A 19,622-nucleotide genomic window follows, 5' to 3' on the forward strand; every position below is an offset into this window, starting at 1 on the left:
AATTTTTTTTCTCACAAGTACTTCACTCCACAATTACTTATTTTATCAGTACATTTGAATGAACCTGAATGAATACTCTTAACTACTCATGTTTCATTTAGCATGCTTGTAAGCTCTTAGTAACAACTGAATAATATGTAGAAGGCAAATGAGCTCAAGTAATAAAAATTAATTGCTCCCTACTGAAATAAAAACAGAGTTAAATAATCACAAGCAAACTATAGTTAATAAAAACCCTAAAATTAATGGCCTACATACTGTGACCTTTACTTAATACAGGCAGTCCCCGGCTTACAACAGGTTCGGCTTACGACGTTCCAAAGTTACGACTTTTCAATTATATTCCTCAGAAATTATTTCCAGGTTTACAGCGCATGTTCCAGGGTTACACCGCTTACGACACTGGTCTGACGGAAGAAATATGGCTCCAAAAATGCAAAATAATTAATATTCAATTTTTTTTTTAAATCCTTTAAAATGCAGTTTAATAGTTTTTAATACAGCCAAAACCATTAAAGTCAGGTTTTCTTAGGATTTTTTATGATTTTCCAGCTTACGACAATTTTCGGCTTACAATGCTTCTCAAGAACGGAAACCCCGTCGTAAGCCTGGGACTGCCTGTATGGTATTTATATGATAAAATTAAGTTTCATATATACTTATACATATATGCAATTTTCAGATTCTCCAACCTACTTATGTTAACGTTTTGTATCATAGCTAAGTAAGCTATCAGCGTCGGGTTTGCGTTTTCTTCAGGATTCATCGTCTCTTGACCCAATTGTGTCAACTACATTTTCTATAATTAATGCATTTTTTTTCGTGAATTTTTCCTGAAAAGCGTCATCTGTGCACTTGATGAAAAAATTTATTGACACGCTATGTGTTATCAAATCACAAGAGGGTTAATTTATAAGGGTCTAAATCTAACTTCCCTATACAATTTCATGGTCTATTCAAATCTGAACCTTCTAATTTCTTATGGCCATGGAATGCTGTGGCAAATGGAATTTATAAAATCCATTATGGAAATTCATAAATTCACATTCTAAGTATTCAAAATCTTCACTTTTAATCATACAAAAATAGGTACTACCTAGGTATCTAGCGCACCGGCACCCCCGAAAACTTCCCGGCCACATCTCTAACAGTATCGTCATTTACCACTGTTGTAAGGAAACTGTACCAGCATCTATTAATACAAATGTTTTGCGATTTAGCACAGGAAATGGGAGGTTTGTTTACTCAAGCAACTCGACAAACATAATGATAGCATCAATCGTCTACATTTAAGGTCTTTATTGAAGTGTACTACTACATTTAAGGAGTTTTAAGTAAAAATTTCAAGAGCGTCATTGTGGTAAGTTAGCATTGCGCATGGCTAGACCTTCATTAGTAACCTCTGTTTGATCAGAAATTATAGCTTTATTTTGTACTTGAGGAGAAAACTCTTTAAGTGGAGAGTAAAGGTCTTGGAGTGTTGCCTGGATGGGTTTCGGTTTGGTTTGTAAGGTGGTTTTACGTTGCATGGAACCAGTGGTTATTCAGCAACGGGACCAACGGCTTTACGTGACTTCTGAACCACGTTGAGAGTGAACTTCTATCACCAGAAATACACATCTCTCACACCTCAGTGGAATGCCCGAGAATCCAACTCGTGGCCACCGTGGTGGCAGGCCAAGGCCATATCGATCACGCCACTGAGGCGCTTGGATGGGCCATTCCTCTTGACTGATAGCTAATCAGGGGCAGTCATGGCAGAGGATTCAAGTACTTTTTCGGAAGGTGGCTACGTTCCAGGGGAGGTGGCCGCTATGACGCCACTCAGTCGTTTACCCTATGGTACAGTATGCAGCAAAACTCGAGTGACCCGATTTCAGTGATTTTCGTTCAAAAAGTGACTAACTGGCAACTCTTACCTTCTTCACATTTCTAATGACACTGAATTGCAACGGCGAAACATTTTGGAACTTCGCTCATAAAAAGATACAGTTCATTTAGCATGGTTTTATAGTATAATGTTATATATTTTTTATCAAAATATAGCTAGGTCATTAGAAAAAACATTAACACCTTAGTTTTTAATCATGGTAAATATGAAAAGACGTAAATATTAAACGAATTTTACATGTTAGCCATCATAGTAATTTATTTAATGTAATGAACGTAACGGAGATGTAGTTGTGGGCGTGGCCTAACATGACGTCAACTGTGGTCATTTGCCAAACATGGTTGGAGCAACCCGACAGCGACCGGAAACGTCACCCCCAACAAGGAGAGCTATAGTTGAGCTGCATCTCGCCAGATTTTTCAAAAAAAAGACATAGCTAATCGTCTTAATATCAACAAGACAACTGTGTATAGATGGCTAAAACGATACAACGACGGAGAAGGATTGAAAAGCCACCCTAGATCTGGGAGACCCCGCTGCACAACCGCAGAAGAAGACGGAGTGTTAATTAACTTTATAACCAACAAACACCCGTTTTCGTCACCATTTTCAGTGAAACGAGAAACAAATATACAAACATCAGTTGACACTGTAAGACGTCGGTTTCGAGAAGCTGGTCTTCTATGTAGGAAACCTGCGCTCAAGCCTCTACTTACACAGACGCATATGGACCATCGTCTCGGGTTTGCGCTCGAATATCTGTCCAAGAGCGAGCAGTTTTGGGAAACTGTTATATTTTGTGACGAGAAGACTTTTTGCAAACGACCAACAGGAAGACTGCACTGCTGGCGTCCAGGAAAAACCAGGTAATGAACATTTACTTATTTTGCCTTATATTTTTACGTGGTAGCCTAGGTGTGATATACTTTGTATTATAGGCCTAGTCTGTATACATGCTAAAGCTTTAATGAATAGTAATTCCTCTTACACTGGTTTTTTAAACCTGCTGACAAATATCTTTAATGGAAGTTACGATGTAATCAGGGAGAAATAATGACTGGAAATGACCTAGGGTGGGAGTTGGGAATTGTCATTACTGAGGAAGCAGTTTAAAGGTCTATAAATCCCGCTCCGCTTCGACCGCCTGCGCTTCGAAGTGTTGCTTGGCGGGAAACCAGTCGCAGAGGAAGTTCGTGCTAGCTTTCCTTCGAGTCTCGTGAATGTTTGAATACACATTGCACTGACTTAAAAGTCGTTTAAGGTTACTATGCTATGACAACTTTCCTTATGCCTCTTTTCCGAATTCATAATATATACTATTAGGCCTACAACCAAAGATTTCTTTTAATTATTTCACTGTAAAACTAAGTCTGGCAGAAATCAACTGACGTAGCTGTTTCTAATATTTAAATAAGTTTTGGTTAAATGCATATTAAAGAACTGTATATATATATATATATATATATATATATATATTATATATATATATATATATATATATATATCTATATATATATATATATATATACATATATATAATATAATATTATATATATATATATATATATATATATATATAATATATTAGTTTTATATATAATATAATATGTTTTATAGAATAACCTTATAGTGTTTTCTTAACAATGCACTTCAAGTCTTAAAAGTTAAAAGTTCGGTGTTATAGCAATATTACTGAAAGTATGGCTTAATAAAAGCGCCAGTTCTTTTTTTCTAATCCATAAGATCTATTGATGAGAGGAAGAACTGCAGTTAAAACAGTTTCTTTTATATTTAAAAGTAAGCCCACTGTCATTGTTTCTTTTCAGATTTGAGGATAAATATGTAGAACCAAATCGACGAAGTGGGAGGATAACCGCTGGCCTTTGGGTTGGATGGTCGTCTTGCGGACTCAGGTGCTTTAGTGCCAATCCATGAGCGATTAAATGGCAGGCATATGGTTGACATTCTTGACGAGGTGCTGATTCCATCTGTTAGGATGCTACTGATTCCGGATAACCGTTGCCCATATTCTTGGCAATGGACAACTCCTCTGTTCATAATAGCATGCCAGTAAGAAGTGGTTACAGCAGCATCCAGAAGTTATTCGGATCGACTGGCCTGCAAAATCTCCGGATCTCAATCCCATTGAAAATTTATGGGCCATTATGACAAAGGAATGGGATGGCTCCGTTCTGAACAGTAAACAAGCCATCATAAGCCATTGCTTGTCAGTGTGGGAGTCAATGCGTGGGGAAAAGAAAATATTTGCAGTAGACTGGTTGACAGTATTCCTAGACGGCTTAATTCGGTAATAGACAACCTAGGCTCACATACTAAATATTAATTAACCCTCTCTCTCTCTCTCTCTTTCTCTCTCTGTATGTATGTATGTATGTGTAGCTATATATGTATGACGTGTTTTAAAAGACGAGGTTGTGTTTACTCTATTTGTTTTGCTGGAATTTGTATATTATTTTTCACAGGGACCTATGTATTTCAAAGAATTATACGTATTTTTTAAAAATAATTATATTGGTATACCATTTACTTAACCTATACCGTTTTTATTATCAATCATATTCATTGTTTTGCTACTTGGTTTATTAATGCCTTTACTAAGTACCGTTATTATTTCATCAATCATATTCATTATTTGCTGCTTGGTTTATTAATGCCTTTACTAAGTTACATTTCTTGAGATCTACCTAAGATTTCATTAGACCCACTGGTGAAGGGTGCATAGTGGCCCGCCAATGGCTTAGCTTGCCTTACCCGTAGGCCAAGTGCACTTCGCGCTTCTCGATTATATCATTCTCATTAAGCCTATAGGCCTATGAAGAAAATAATGACGGGAAGTATACCACACCAAGACTGTGGAAGAATTTCACAAATCCTGCTTTATGGTCTTATAGACACCCTTCATAAGTTACAAAGATTTGATGCAACTTGTTGCGGTCTGGAATATAGCCCAGTATGTTTATAAAGCCAATAGCATTGGCCTTAGCCATTATTGTTTATATAACGTTGCAGTTGTCATTCTGTAGAATCTGCACTCGACAGTTGTAGCTGATAATATCCGACCTGATTATAGTCTTCCATTCCTAAAGTAAAAAGTAAAATAATATAAATTAGTTGTGTTTCTAATAGCGAAGATTACTCTTCACCTCGCTTATTTATTCAGTTATTTATTATTTACTTTTCTTCAAACTGAAGAAACCCCTCGGGAGACTAAACTTATGTAGCACTAGCTATAACCTAAGCCTAAGCCATAATTTATTGCAAGTATCGAAATCATGATCTCGACTAACATTTGCTTTATACACAAAGCCACAAAAGCTAAAAGTAATAACTTCGAATTCATATCCCAAATGCCAACCCATTTTTATCATTAGACTATGGCTCTGCTCAACTTTTCCCTTGCTCTCCATCGCGATGTCCTCTTTCACAGTGTCCAGACTGACGATTCCACACGACTCTGGAAGTCACGGTGATCTGAAGTTTTCATGCTACAGTAACGTATTTAGTTTTCGTTCAGAAATATTGTAGCGTGAAATATTTTTGGTTTTCAGGTTCCAATATATTTCAATTATAAGATTCTATCTAACAAGTGACCAACTTTTCCTCATATATACACGTTTATAAAAATACGAGATTTAATACTAAGTGGCAACTGAGACAACGCTTGTCCAGTACAAAAATAAAAAAGTCACACGATTTTTGCTGCATACTGTACATGGAGGTCTTCATTGGCTAGGTCTTGGTGACTGCTTGTGGCCATTCCAAGTCAATTCAGCCTCTCCTCCTAACAATGCTAACAATTCAGCGTCTCCTAACAATGCTAATGATGGAAGGCGTTGCCCTACTGAGTACCGACATCGCCTGGTTGGCAGTCTTCCTTTGCACTAGACCCGGATGACACTTCAGAAACATCGTACTCAAGAATAGCCTGTGGCGTACTTACTTTTCCGTTCTTGAAGCTCCAATTTCACATGTTTCATCTAAACTTGCCAGACCTATTAGTCCTTCCAATAGAAGGAATAATGCAACAGCAGTGACAAACTTCATTTTAAATAGTAGTAGTAGTAGTCGGAGGGATTTAGCTTTGAAACGGCTCCCTTGCTCGTTGTATTCTTCTTGTAGTTTTTTTCTCTAATTCCATAATTCTTTTATAATTAAATTCGTTCCTATTTTCAGTTTCCTCCTTCAGCAGATCTGTAATAAAAGTATATTAGCTATTAATTCCTCTATTTTCCGGATAAGGATGCTGCACAAAACTATATTTCTAATCTCATTATATGATGTGCAATAAGAGTAAGTTAGGTCTAAGTTTTTTTTTTTTTCTCAGCGCAAACATTTTGTATCTTCCCCTTTTAGCCTATTCCTATCCATTTCATTCTTATGTGCCTAGTCTAGGCCCACTGGTCAGCATACCAGATTTCTATTTTTATGTGTTTATATTTTCTGTAGATTATTAATGCTCTGTCTTTCATTTCTCTCTGCCATCCTTCCCTGTCCCAGTTATTTATTTACTTTAGCCGCTTGCCTTCAAGCGATTCAATTTTACTTAAAACTGTTTAATTCTTTCGTATACTCTTTTACTTACATAATCCAAGGGGTTTTCTTGTTTTTGTATTGATTCATGGTTATCTCTTACAGGAGCCTATTTCCACCACTCTCAAGTTTGTTTCAGATAAAATCTTTTATTCTTCATATCTCGAGTGGCAGGAAGAAGCCCCTATTTCGGATCTTAAAACACAGCTTGCTGTGTAACTTGGTGCTTTCAGAATTGTTCTATGTACTTGTCTACTTTTTGTAGTTAATGATTTTCTTGTAGAGTTTCACGACTTCCATAGCATAGATAAGGATGGCATTGCTAATCCTTTCCAATAGAGTTTTCCTACTTCACCCTGTTACAGCTTTTACCAATGACTGCATTAGCCATATATGGCATCTGCTTCGATTAATTTGGATCCTTTTTATCTGTTCTGTGAAGCAGTCTGTCATGTCAGTGATCGTTACATTTTTCTTTTTTGTATGGTGCTTTTACGTTTCATGGAAGCGGTGGTTATTCAGCGACGGGACCAACGGCTTTACGTGACTTCCGAACCACGTCGAGAGTGAACTTCTATCACCAGAAATACACATCTCTCACTCCTCAATGGAATGGCCGAAAAACGAACCCGCGACCACCGAAGTGGGACGCTAATACCATACCAATCACGCCGCTGAGGCGCTGTGATCGTTACACCCAGTTATCTTATCTGCTTAATTTTTTTTCCTTCTGTGTGTTGCATATTTTCCACATCGTCAATACTATACCAGGCACTGAATATTAATATATTGTTTTTGTCTTTGTTTCTATTTGGGCCACATTCGCTTGCTAATACCATGTGTTTGTGTTGCTTTTCCATAAAGTTGACAAAAACTAATAGTAGAACTGTTGCTCCTCAATTTTTTTTCAATAAAATTTTTTTCTAGTTTCTAGACCATTTTTTGTCTTTCAAGTTCTCATTTAATTTAACATTTGTAGTTCCTACTTAGTTCCCCCCACCCCGCCCCGTTTTCTTTCCTCTGTTTACCACAAGTCTAGTAGGTCTCTAGCTTACTCCCCGCGACTTACAGTAGGCTTCTTATCTGGTCCTACTGATTTAAGCACTAAAAGGCAAATTACAATAGCAAACAGCAGTGTACCTTAAACACTGATTTAATCAGAAATAAAATGAGAATATTCACTTTAATCACCGAGGCTTTTAGTTATTTTTCCTTCCCTAATATCATAAATTTAGTTTTGATTTAGTTCTCCTTAATTATTTAAATGTCAAGTATTTAAATGGCAAGTATTTATTAAATATTTAAATGTTAAGTTTCATTTAATATTTAAATGTTAAAGAATATGGGTAATTTATTGGCATCTTAAGATGTTTTCAGAGCTCAAATTGGATGTCATCTGCCAAAAGCTTTAACTTCAACCTATGCCTTTGCAGCAAGCATAACAAAACAGTCATAACTGCAACTAGGGTGGCGCTCCTCTTGATACTTGAATGTTATTTAAAGTCTGTACACAACTTTCTACCATACAAGTAGTCTCCAGGTACTTGTAACTTTCTACCATGCAAGTAGTCTCCAGGTACTTGAACTTTCTACCATGCAAGTAGTCTCCAGGTACTTGTAACTTTCAACCATGCAAGTAGTCTCCAGTATTTGTAACTTTCTACCATGCAAGTAGTCTCCAGGTACTTGTAACTTTCTACCATGCAAGCAGTCTCCAGGGACTTGTAACTTTCTACCATTCAAGCAGTCTCCAGGTACTTGTAACTTTCTACCATGCAAGTAGTCTCCAGGTACTTGTAACTTTCTACCATGCAAGTAGTCTCCAGGTACTTGTAACTTTCTACCATGCAAGTAGTCTCCAGGTACTTGTAACTTTCTACCATGCAAGTAGTCTCCAGGTACTTGTAACTTTCTACCATGCAAGTAGTCTCCAGGTACTTGTAACTTTCTACCATGCAAGTAGTCTCCAGGTATACTTGTAACTTTCTACAATGCAAGTAGTCTCCAGGTACTTGTAACTTTCTACCATGCAAGTAGTCTCCAGGTACTTGTAACTTTCTACCATGCAAGTAGTCTCCAGGTACTTGTAACTTTCTACCATGCAAGTAGTCTCCAGGTACTTGTAACTTTCTACCATGCAAGTAGTCTCCAGGTACTTGTAACTTTCTACCACGCAAGTAGTCTCCAGGTACTTGTAACTTTCTACCACGCAAGTAGTCTCCAGGTACTTGTAACTTTCTACCACGCAAGTAGTCTCCAGGTACTTGTAACTTTCTACCATGCAAGTAGTCTCCAGGTACTTGTAACTTTCTACCATGCAAGTAGTCTCCAGGTACTTGTAACTTTCTACCATGCAAGTAGTCTCCAGGTACTTGAACTTTCTACCATGCAAGTAGTCTCCAGGTACTTGTAACTTTCTACCTTGCAAGTTGTCCAAGGTACTTGTAACTTTCCTACCCTGGCAAGTATCTTCCAGGTACTTTTGAACTTTCTACCATGCAAGTAGTCTCCAGGTACTTGAACTTTCCTACCATGCAAGTAGTTCCCCTCCAGGTACTTGTAACTTTTCTAGCCATGCAAGTAGTCTCCAGGTACTTTGTTAACTTTACTACCATGCAAGTAGTCCCTCCAGGTACTTTGTAACTTTCTACATGCAAGTAGTCTCCAGGTACTGAACTTTCTAACCATGCAAGTAGTCTCCAGGTACTTGTAACTTTTTTCCAACCATGCAAGTAGTCTCCAATTATTTGTAACTTTCTCCAATGCAAGTATCTCCAGGTACTTGTAACTTTCTACCATGCAAGTAGTCTCCAGGGTACTTGTAACTTTCTAACCATTGTCAAGTAGTCTCCAGGTACTTTTGTAACTTTCTACCAGCAAGTAGTTCTCCAGGTACTTGTAAACTTTGTTTCTACCATGCAAGCAGTTCTCCAAGGGACTTGTAATTTCTACCATTCAAGGCAGTCCCTCCAGTACTTTGTAACTTTTCCTACCATGCAAGTAGTCCTCCAGGTACTTGAACTTTTCTACCATGCCAAGTAGTCTCCAGGTACTTTTGTAACTTTCTACCATGCAAGTAGTCCTCCAAGTACTTGTAACCTTTCTACATCAAAGCAGTCCTCCAGGGACTTTTGTAACTTTCTACCATTCAAGCCATGTCCCAAGGTATTGTAACTTTCCTACCATGGCAAGTATTCTTGCCAAAGGTACTTGTAACTTTTCTACCATTGCCAAGTAGTCTCCAGGTACTTGAAACTTTCCTTACCATTGCAAGTAGTCTCCAAGGTTACTTTGTAACCTTTCTAAACCATTCAGTGTTCCAAGGTACTTGAACCTTTCCTACCATTCAGCAGTCTCCAGGTTTACTTGTAACTTTCTACCATTCAAGTATGTCCTCCAGTGACTTTAACTTTCTACCTTCAAGGCAAGTCTTTCCAGGTAACTTGAACTTTGGACCAATTCAAGTAGTCTCCAGGTACTTTGAAAACCTTTCTACCATTCAAGCAGTCTCCAGGTAATTGAACTTTCCTACCATTCAAGCAGTCTCCAGGTACTTGGAACTTTCTAACCATTCAGCAGGTCTCCAAGGTACTTGCCAGTTTCTACCAGTTTTTCAAGCAGATTTCTCCAGGTGCCTTGAACTTTTGTGCCTAAGAATTCAAGCAGTCTCCAGGTAACTTGAACTTTCTACCTTTCAAGCACTCTCCAGGTACCTTGTAAACTTCGAGCCATTCAGCAGTCCCTCCCAGGGTACTTGACTTCTTAACCATTCCAAGGAGTCTCCAGGGTACCTTGAACTTTTCAACCATTCGCAGTCTCTCAGGTACCTTGAACTTTCTCGGCATTCAAGCAGTTTCTCCAGGTAACGTTTTGAACTTTCTAACCATTGGCAAGGTAGTCCTCCAGGTACCTGTAACTTTCTACCATTGCAAGTAAGTCTCCCAGTACTTTTGTTAACTTTCTTACCATTCAAGCGTCTCCAAGGTAATTGATGTCTACCATTCAGGTAGTCCTTCCAGGGACTGTAAACTTTTCTAACCATTCAAGCAATCTCCAGTACTTGAACCTTCTTCCTTCCAAGGCAAGTCTCCAGGGACTTGTAACTTTCTAGGTACCATTCAAGCAGGGTCTCCGCATGGTACTTGTAACTTTCTACCATTGAAACAAGTCTCCAGGGACTTGTAAACCTTTCTACCATTCAGGTAGTCTTCCAGGTAACTTGAGACTTTCTAACCATTCAATCAGTCTCCAGGTAACTTGGGAACTTTTCTAATTCCCTCCATTCAGCCAAGTCCCACCAGGGACTTGAAACTTTCCTACCATATCAAGGCAATCTCAAGGGACTTGTAACTTTCTACCATTCAAGCAGGGGTTCCTCCAGGTTACTTGGAACTTTCTACCATTCAGCAGTTCTCCAATGACTTTGGTAACCTTTCTCATTCAAGGCAGTCTCCGGGACTTGTAAAAACTTTCTACCATTCAAGCAGTCCTCCTAGGGTAACCATTTGGTAACTTTTCTAGCCATTCAATGCAGTCCTCCAAGGTACTTGAACTTTCTTAACCATTCAAGCAGTCTCCACAGGTACTTGAACCTTTCTACCATTCAAGAGGCTCCAAGGGACTTTGTCCTTTCTACCATCAAGCAGTCCTCCAGGTTCTGAACTTTCTACCATTCAAGCATCTCCGAGTGTACTTGAACTTTCCCTACCATTCAAGGCGTCTCCATGTACTTGAACTTTCTACCAATTCAAGCAGTCTTCCATGGGACTTGGGACTTTTAACATTTCAAGCAATCTTTCCAGGTACCTTGAAACTTTCTAGATTCAAGCGTCTCCAAGGACTTGAACTTTCCTACCATTCAAGCAGTCTCCAGGGACTTGTAACCTTGGTACCATTCAGCAAATTCTTTCCAGGTAACCTTGAACTTTCTAACCATTCAAGATTCTCCAGTGGACTTGAAACTTTCTTAACCATTCAACGCAGTCTCCAGGGATTGTAATGTTCCTACCATTCAAGCCAGTCTCCAGGTACTTGAACTTTCCCTACCATTCAAGGCAGTCTCCAGGGACATTTGAACCTTTTCTACCATTCCAGCAAGTCCGCCAGGGACTTTGAACTTTCTACCCCATTCAAGCAGTTCCCTCCAGGTAACTTGAGCTTTCTACCATTTCCAAGCAGTCTCCAGGGACCTTGAACTTTTCTACCAGTTCAAGCAGTCTTCTCCAGGACTTTGTAACTTTCTACCAATTTCAAGCAGTCTCCCAGGTTAACTTGAACTTTCTAACCCATTCAAGCATCTTCCAGGGACTTGAACCTTTCCTACCATTCAACAGGTCTCCAGGGACTTGTAACTTTCTAACCATTCAAGCAGTCGCCAGGGACTTGAACTTCCTAGGTCATTTCAAGCATTCTCAGGACTTGTAACTTTCTTAACCCATTCAAGCAGTCTCCCAGGACTTGTAATTTCTACCCATTCAAGGGCGGTCTCCAGGAACTTGTTAACTTTCTTACCATTCAAGCAGTCTCCGGGACTGTAACTTTCTACCATTCAACAGTCTCCAAGATACTTTGGACTTTCTTACCATTCAGCAGTTCCTCCAAGGGACTTGTAACTTTCATACACATTCAAGCAGTCCTCCAGGGACTTGTAACTTTTCTAACCATTCAAGCAGTTCCCTCCCAGGTACTTGGAACCTTTCTACCATTCAAACATCTCCAGGGACTTGTAACTTTCTACCCATTCCAAAGCAGGGTCTCCAGGACTTGTAACTTTCTAACCATTCAAGCAGTCCTCCAGGTACTTGAACTTTCTACCATTCAAGCAGTCTCACAGGGACTTGTAGCTTTCTTCTACCATTCAGAAGTCTTTCCGGGACTTGTAACCTTTCTACCATTCAAGCAGTCGCCGTACCTTGGGAACTTTCTAAACCATGCAAGCATTTCCTCCAGGACCGTGTAAATTTCAAAGCCATTCAAGCCTCCTCCAAGGGACTTGTAACCTTTCATACCATTCAAGCAGTTTCCCTCCAGGTACTTGAAACTTTCTACCATTCCAAGCGTCCTCCAGGACTTGTAACTTTCCTAAAGGATTCAAGCCAGTTCCTCCAGGGACTTGAACTTTCCTACCATTCCAACGTCTCCAGGGACTTGAACTTTCCTACCATTCAATAGGGTCTCCAGGGACTTGTAACTTTCTATCCTACGCATTCAAGCAGTCTCCAGGTAATTTGAAACTTTCACCATTCAAGCAAGTCTTTCCAGGGACGTGTAACCTTTCTACCATTCGAAGCAGTCCTCCAGGTACTTTGTAACGTTTCTAACCATTCAAGCAGTCTCCGGTACTTGAACTTTCTACCATTCAAGCGTCTCCAGGGACAATTTGACCACTTTCATTAACCATTCTTTAAGTAGGTCTTCCATTGACTTTGGGTTAACTTTCTACCATTCAAACGCGGTTCTTTCCAGTATTTGAACTCCTACCTTAACCATTCCAAAGCAGTCTCCAGGGACTTGTTTAACTTTCTACCATTCAAGCAGCCTCTCCAGGGACTTGTAACTTTCTACCATTAAACAAGCCAGGGTCTTTCCAGGTACTTGAACTTTCTACCATTCAAGCAGTCTCCAGGTACTTGAACTTTCTACCATTCAAGCAGTCTCCAGGTACTTGAACTTTCTACCATTCAAGCAGTCTCCAGGTACTTGAACTTTCTACCATTCAAGGGCAGTTACAGGGACTTGTAACTTCTAACATTTCAAGCAGTCTCCAGGGACGTGTAACATTTCTACCATTCAAGCAGTCTCCAGGTACTTGAACTTGTCTACCTCAAGCAAGTCTCCAGGGACTTTGTAAATTTCTACCATCAAGCAGTCTCCAGGGACTTGTAACTTGCTACATTCAACAGTTCTCCAGGTACTGAACTTTCTTACCATTCAAGCAGTCTCCAGGGACTTGTAACTTTCTACCATTCAAGCAGTCTCCAGGGACTTGTAACTTTCTACCATTCAAGCAGTCTCCAGGTACTTGAACTTTCTACCATTCAAGCAGTCTCCAGGGACTTGTAACTTTCTACCATTCAAGCAGTCTCCAGGTACTTGAACTTCTACATTCAAGCAGTCTACAGGTACTTGAACTTTCTACCATTCAGCAGGTCCCAGGTACTTGAAACTTTCTACCCATTCAAGCAGTCTCCGGTACTTGAACTTTTCTACCATTCAAGCAGTGTCCAGGGACTGTCACTTTCTACCATTTCAGCAGTTCTCCAGGGCCTTGTAACTTTCTACAATTCAAGCCAGTCCCGGTACTTGAACTCTACCATTCAAGCAGTCTCCAGGGACTTGTAACTTTCTACCATTCAAGCAGTCTCCAGGTACTTGAACTTTCTACCATTCAAGCAGTCTCCAGGGACTTGTAACTTTCTACCATTCAAGCAGTCTCCAGGGACTTGTAACTTTCCTACATTCAAAGCAGTCTCAGGGACTTAAACTTTCTACATTCAAGCAGTCTCCAGGGACTGTAACTTCTACCATTCAAGCAGTCTCCAGGGATTGTAATTTCTACCACATGCAAGTAAGTCTCCAGGCTACTTGTAAACTTTCTACCAATGCAAGTAGTCTCCAGGTACTTGTAACTTCTACCATGCAAGTAGTCTCCAGGTACTTGTAACTTCTACCATGCAAGTAGTCTCACAACTGTACTTGTAACTTTCTAACCATGCAAGTTAGTCTCCAGGGACTTGTAACTCTAACCATGGCAAGTAGTCTCCAGGTACTTGAACTTTCTACCATCAAGCAGTCTCCAGGTACTTGAACTTTCTACCATTCAAGCAGTCTCCAGGGACTTGTAACTTTCTACCATTCAAGCAGTCTCCAGGGACTTGTAACTTTCTACCATTCAAGCAGTCTCCAGGTACTTGAACTTTCTACCATTCAAGCAGTCTCCAGGGACTTGTAACTTTCTACCATTTCAAGAGTCTCCAGTACTTGACTTTCTACCATTCAGCAGTCTCCAGGGACTTGTAACTTTCTACCATTCAAGCAGTCTTCAGGGACTTGTAAACTTTTCTACCATTCAAGCAGTCTCCAGGGATAGTAAACTTCTACCATTCAAGCAGTCTCCAGGGGACTTGTAACTTTCTAACCATTCAAGCAGTCTCCAGGGACTCGTACTTTCTAGCCCCATTCTAAGAGTCTCCAGGGACTTTAAACTTTCTACCATTCAAGCAGTCTCCAGGGACTTGAACTTTCTACCATTCAAGCAGTCTCCAGGTACTTGAACTTTCTACCATTCAAGCAGTCTCCAGGGACTTGTAACTTTCTACCATTCAAGCAGTCTCCAGGGGACTTTGTAACTTTTCTACCAATTCAAGCAGTCTCCCAGGTACTTTGAACTTTCTACCATTCAAGTAGTTCTCCAGGGACTTTGTAACTTTCTACCATTCAAAGAAGTCTCCAGGTACTTGAACTTTCTACCATTCAGCAGTCTCCAGGTAACTTGAAGCTTTTCTACCATTCAAGCAGTCTCCAGGTACTTGAACTTTTACCATTCCAAGCAGTCTCCAGGTACTTGAAAACTTTCTACCATTCAAGCAAGTCTCCGGGACTTGTAAATTTCTACCATTACAAGCAGTCTTCCAGGGACTTGTAACTTTCTAACGCATTCAACAGTCTCCAGGACTTGAACTTTCTACCAATTCACGCGTCTCCAGGGACTTGAACTTTCTACCCATTCAAGTAGTATCCAGGAACTTGTAATTCTCTAACCAATTCAAGCAGTCCCTCCAGGGACTTGAACTTTCTACATTCAAGCAGTCTCCTGGGACTTGAAAACTTTCTACCATTCAAGTAGTCTCGCAGGGACTTGAACTTTCTATCCGATTCAATAGTCTCCAGGGACTTGAACTTTCTACATTCAAGCAGTCTCCAGGGACTTGTAACTTTCTACCATTCAAAGCAGTCCTCCAGGGACTTGGTAACTTTTCCTACATTCAAGCAGTCTCAGGTACTTGAACTTTCTAACCGTTCAAGGCGTCCTCGCAGAGGACTTGAACTTTCTAACGCAATTCAAGCAGTCCTCCAGGGACTTGTAACTTTCTACTCATTCAAGCATCGTCTCCAAGGGGGACTTTGTTAACTTTTCCTAACCATTCAAGCAGTTGCCAGGTACTTGAACTTTCACATTACAAGGCAGTCTCCAGGGAACTATGAACTTTCTACCATTCAAGCAGTCTCCAGGACTTGTAACTTTCTACCCAATTCAAGGCAGTCTCGCAGGTTACTTTGAACTTCTACCATTCAAGCAGCTCCAGGTACTTTGAACTTTCTACCATTCAAGAAGTCTCCAGGGACTTGAACATTTCTACATTCAGGCAGTCTCCAGGGCTTGTAAACTTTCTACCATTCAAACAAAGGTCCAGGGACTTTGTAACTTTTCCTACCATTCAAGGGGCAAGTCTTCCAGTAACCTTTTGAACTTTCTACCATTCAAGCAGTTCTCCAGGGTACTTGAACTTTAATTTTACCCATTCAAGCCAAGTCAACCAGGGACTTGGAACGGTTCTAACCATTCAAGGCCAGTCTCAAGGGACTTGTAACTTTTCTACCATTCAAGCAGTCTCCAGGTACCTTGAACCTTTCTCAATTCAAGGGCAGTCTTCAGGGCCTTGTAACTTTCTACCCATTCAAGCAGTCTCCCAGGGACTTGTAACTTTACCATTCAAGCCAGTTCTCCAAAGGTACTTGAACTTTTACCATTCAAGCAGTCTCCAGGCCTAACTTGGAACTTTCTACCATTCAAGGCAGTCTCCAGGTACTTGAACTTTCTACCCATTTCAAGTTAAGTCCTCCAGGGACCTTTGAACTTTCAACAATTCAAGCAGTTCCTCCAGGGTCCTTGAACTTTTTCCATTCAAGCAGCTCCAAGGTACTTTTGAATCCTTTCTACCATTCAAAGCAGCTCAGTACTGAAATTTCTCACATTCAAGGCAGTCTCCAGTGGACTTAGAACTTTATACCCATTTCAAGCAGTCTCCAGGTACCTTGAACTTTCTAACAATTCAAGCAGTCTCCCAGGGACTTAACTTTTCTACCATTAAGCAAGTCTTTCCAGGGACTTGTAACCTTCTACCATTCAAGCAGTCTTCCAGCCGTACTTGGGGAACTTTCTACCATTCAAGCAGGCTCCAAGGGACTTTGACTTTCGACCCATTCAAGCAGTCTCCATGGGACTTGTAAAAACATTTCTACCATTCAAAGAGTCTCCAGGGAACTGAACTTTCCCTAACATTCAAGGGCCAGTCTTCCAGGGAAACGTTTGAACCGTTCTACATTCAAGCAGTCTCCAGGGACTTGAAACTTTACCATTAAGGGCGTCTCCAGGTACTTGAACTTTCTAAAACCATTTCACAAGCAGTCTACCAGGGACTTGAACTTTCTACCATTCAAGCAGGTTCCAGGACTTGTAACCTTTCTACCATTCAAGGGGCAGTCTCTCCAGTACTTGAACTTTCTACCAATTCAAGCCAGGTCTCCAGGGACTTGAACTTCTCTCAACATTTCAAGCATCTCCAGGGACCTTGTAAACTTTCAACATCAAGCAGTTCTTCCAGGGGACTTGAACTTTCTAACCATTTCAAGCAGAACTCTCCAGGGACTTGTAACTTTCTACAATTCAAGCAGGTCCCTCCAGGGATTGTAACTTCTACCATTCAAGGCAGTCTCCCAGGGACTTGTAACTTTCTTACCATTCAAGCAGTCTTCCAGGGGACCCTTGGGTAACTTTCTACCATTAAAGCAGTCTCAAGGTACTTTGAACTTTCTACCATTCAAGCAGTTCTCCAGGGACTTGTAACTTTTACCACTTCAAGCAGTTCTCCAAGGACTGGTAACTTTCTACCATCAAGCATTACTACCAGGTACTTAGAAACTTTCTACCATTCAAAACCGTCTCCAGGACTTGTACCTTTCCTACAATTCAAGGCAGTCTCAGGGGATGTAACTTTCTACCATTCAAGCAAGGTCTTTCCAGTACCTTGAACTTACTAAACCATTCAAAAGCAGTCTCCAGGGACTTGTAACTTTCTATCCATTCAAAGCCAGTCTCCAGGGACTTGTTAACTTTCTACCATTCAAGCAGTAAGCCAGGTTTACTTGAACCTTTCTCACCCATTCAAGCAAGTCTCCAGGGACTTGTAACTTTACCATTCAAGCAAGTTCCAGGGACTTGTAACTTTCTTTACCATTCAAGCGTCTCCAAGAGTATCCCTTGAACTTTATACCAATTTCCCAAAGCCCCCAGTCTCCAGGGGTACTTGTAACCTTTCCACCATTCAAGCCAGTTCCAAGGGACTTGAACTTCTACATCTCAAGCAGTTCCAGGGACTTGAAAATTTCCTACCATTCAAGGGTTAGTCTCCAGGGACTTGTAACCTTTCTACATTCAAGCAAAGTCTTTCCAGGTACCTTGAACTTTCTAACGAAGTCAAGCAGTTTATACAGGGACTTGCTAACTTTCTACCATTCAAGGGGGCAGTCTCCAGGACTTTTGTAAACTTTCGACCATTCAAGCCAGTTTTATCAAGGTACCTTGAACTTTCTACCATAAGCAGGCTACAGGGACTTGTAACTTTCTACCATTTAAGGCAGTCACCAGGGACTTGAACTTTGCTACCATTCAAGCAGGTCTCCAGGACCTGAATTTCTACCATTCAAGCATTCTCCAAGGTACTTTGAACTTCTCTAACCATTTCAAGCAGTTCCAGGGAATTGTAACCTTTCTACCATTCAAGCAGCTCCACAGTGGACCGTGGAAATTTTACCATTCAAGCAGTCTCCAGGTACTTGAACTTTCTACCATTCAAGCAGTCTCCAGGGACTTGTAACTTTCTACCATTCAAGCAGTCTCCAGGTACTTGAACTTTCTACCATTCAAGCAGTCTCCAGGTACTTGAATTCTACCATCAAGCAGTCTCCAGGTACTTGAACTTTCTACCATTCAAGAGTCTACAGGGACTGTAACTTGCTCCATTCAAGCAGTCGCCAGATACTTGAGTTCTACCATTCAAACAGTCCCAGGTACTCGAACTTTCTACCATTCAAGCAGTCTCCAGGTACTTGAACTTTCTACCATTCAAGCAGTCTCCAGGGACTTGAACTTTCTACCATTCAAGCAGTCTCCAGGTACTTGAACTTTCTACCATTCAAGCAGTCTCCAGGGACTTGTAACTTTCTACCATTCAAGCAGTCTCCAGGGACTTGTAACTTTCTACCATTCAAGCAGTCTCCAGGGACTTGTAACTTTCTACCATTCAAGCAGTCTCCAGGGACTTGTAACTTTCTACCATTCAAGCAGTCTCCAGGGACTTGTAACTTTCTACCAGTCAAGCAGTCTCACGGTACTTGAACTTTCTACCATTCAAGCAGTGATCCAGGGAACTTGTAACTTTCTTATCCATTCAAGCATCAGTCTCCAGGGACTTGTAACTTTCTTACCATTCAAGCAGTCTTCCAGGTACTTGATTTTTTACCCCAGTTCAAGCAGGTCTCCAGGGGACGTTGTAAACTTTCTACCATTCAAGCAGTCATCCAAGGTACTTGGAAACTGTCTAACAATCAAAGCAGTCTCCAGGTAACTTGAACTTTCAACCAATTCAAGCAGTCTCCAGGGACTTGAACTTTTCTAACCATTCAAGCAGTCCGCGTTACTTGAATTTCCTACCATTTCAAGCAGTCTCCAGGGAGACTTGTAACTTTCTACCATTTTTCAAGCAGTCTCCAGGGTACGTTGTAACTTTACTACCATTCAAGCAGTCTCCAGGGACTTGAACTTTTCTACCATTCAAGCAGTCTCCAGGGACTTGAACTTTCTACCATTCAAGCAGTCTCCAGGGACTTTGAAATTTCTACAGTTCAAGCAGTTTCTCACGGCTACTTGAACTATCTACCATTCAAGCAGCTCCAAGGTGACGTTTGTAACTTTCATACCATTCAAGCAGTTCCTCCAGGGACTTGTAACTTTCTACCATTTCAAAGCAGTCTCCAGGGTACTTTATTTTTTCTACCATTCAAGCAGTCTCCGGGGAAACTTTGTAACACTTTCTACCATTCAAGCAGTTCTCCAAGGTACTGAAATTTTCTACCATTCAAGCAGTCCTCCAGGGACTTGGAACTTTCTAACCATTCAAGC

The 19,622-nt window shown here is 40.5% G+C and overlaps 1 protein-coding gene across 1 annotated transcript in view; it reads right to left on the reverse strand.

Moving 5' to 3' along the window:
• LOC135212665 (GDP-fucose protein O-fucosyltransferase 2-like) overlaps positions 1–19,622 on the reverse strand; it is a 75,806-nt gene that overhangs the window by 50,142 nt on the left and 6,042 nt on the right. The window contains 1 exon segment of the mRNA XM_064246315.1: positions 5,853–6,103. Within this exon segment, the coding sequence (XP_064102385.1) occupies positions 5,853–5,956 (104 nt within the window). The 5' untranslated portion in view covers positions 5,957–6,103.

This window comes from Macrobrachium nipponense, chromosome 41, assembly GCF_015104395.2.
Source record: "Macrobrachium nipponense isolate FS-2020 chromosome 41, ASM1510439v2, whole genome shotgun sequence".
Classification (NCBI taxonomy): Eukaryota; Metazoa; Arthropoda; class Malacostraca; order Decapoda; family Palaemonidae; genus Macrobrachium; species Macrobrachium nipponense.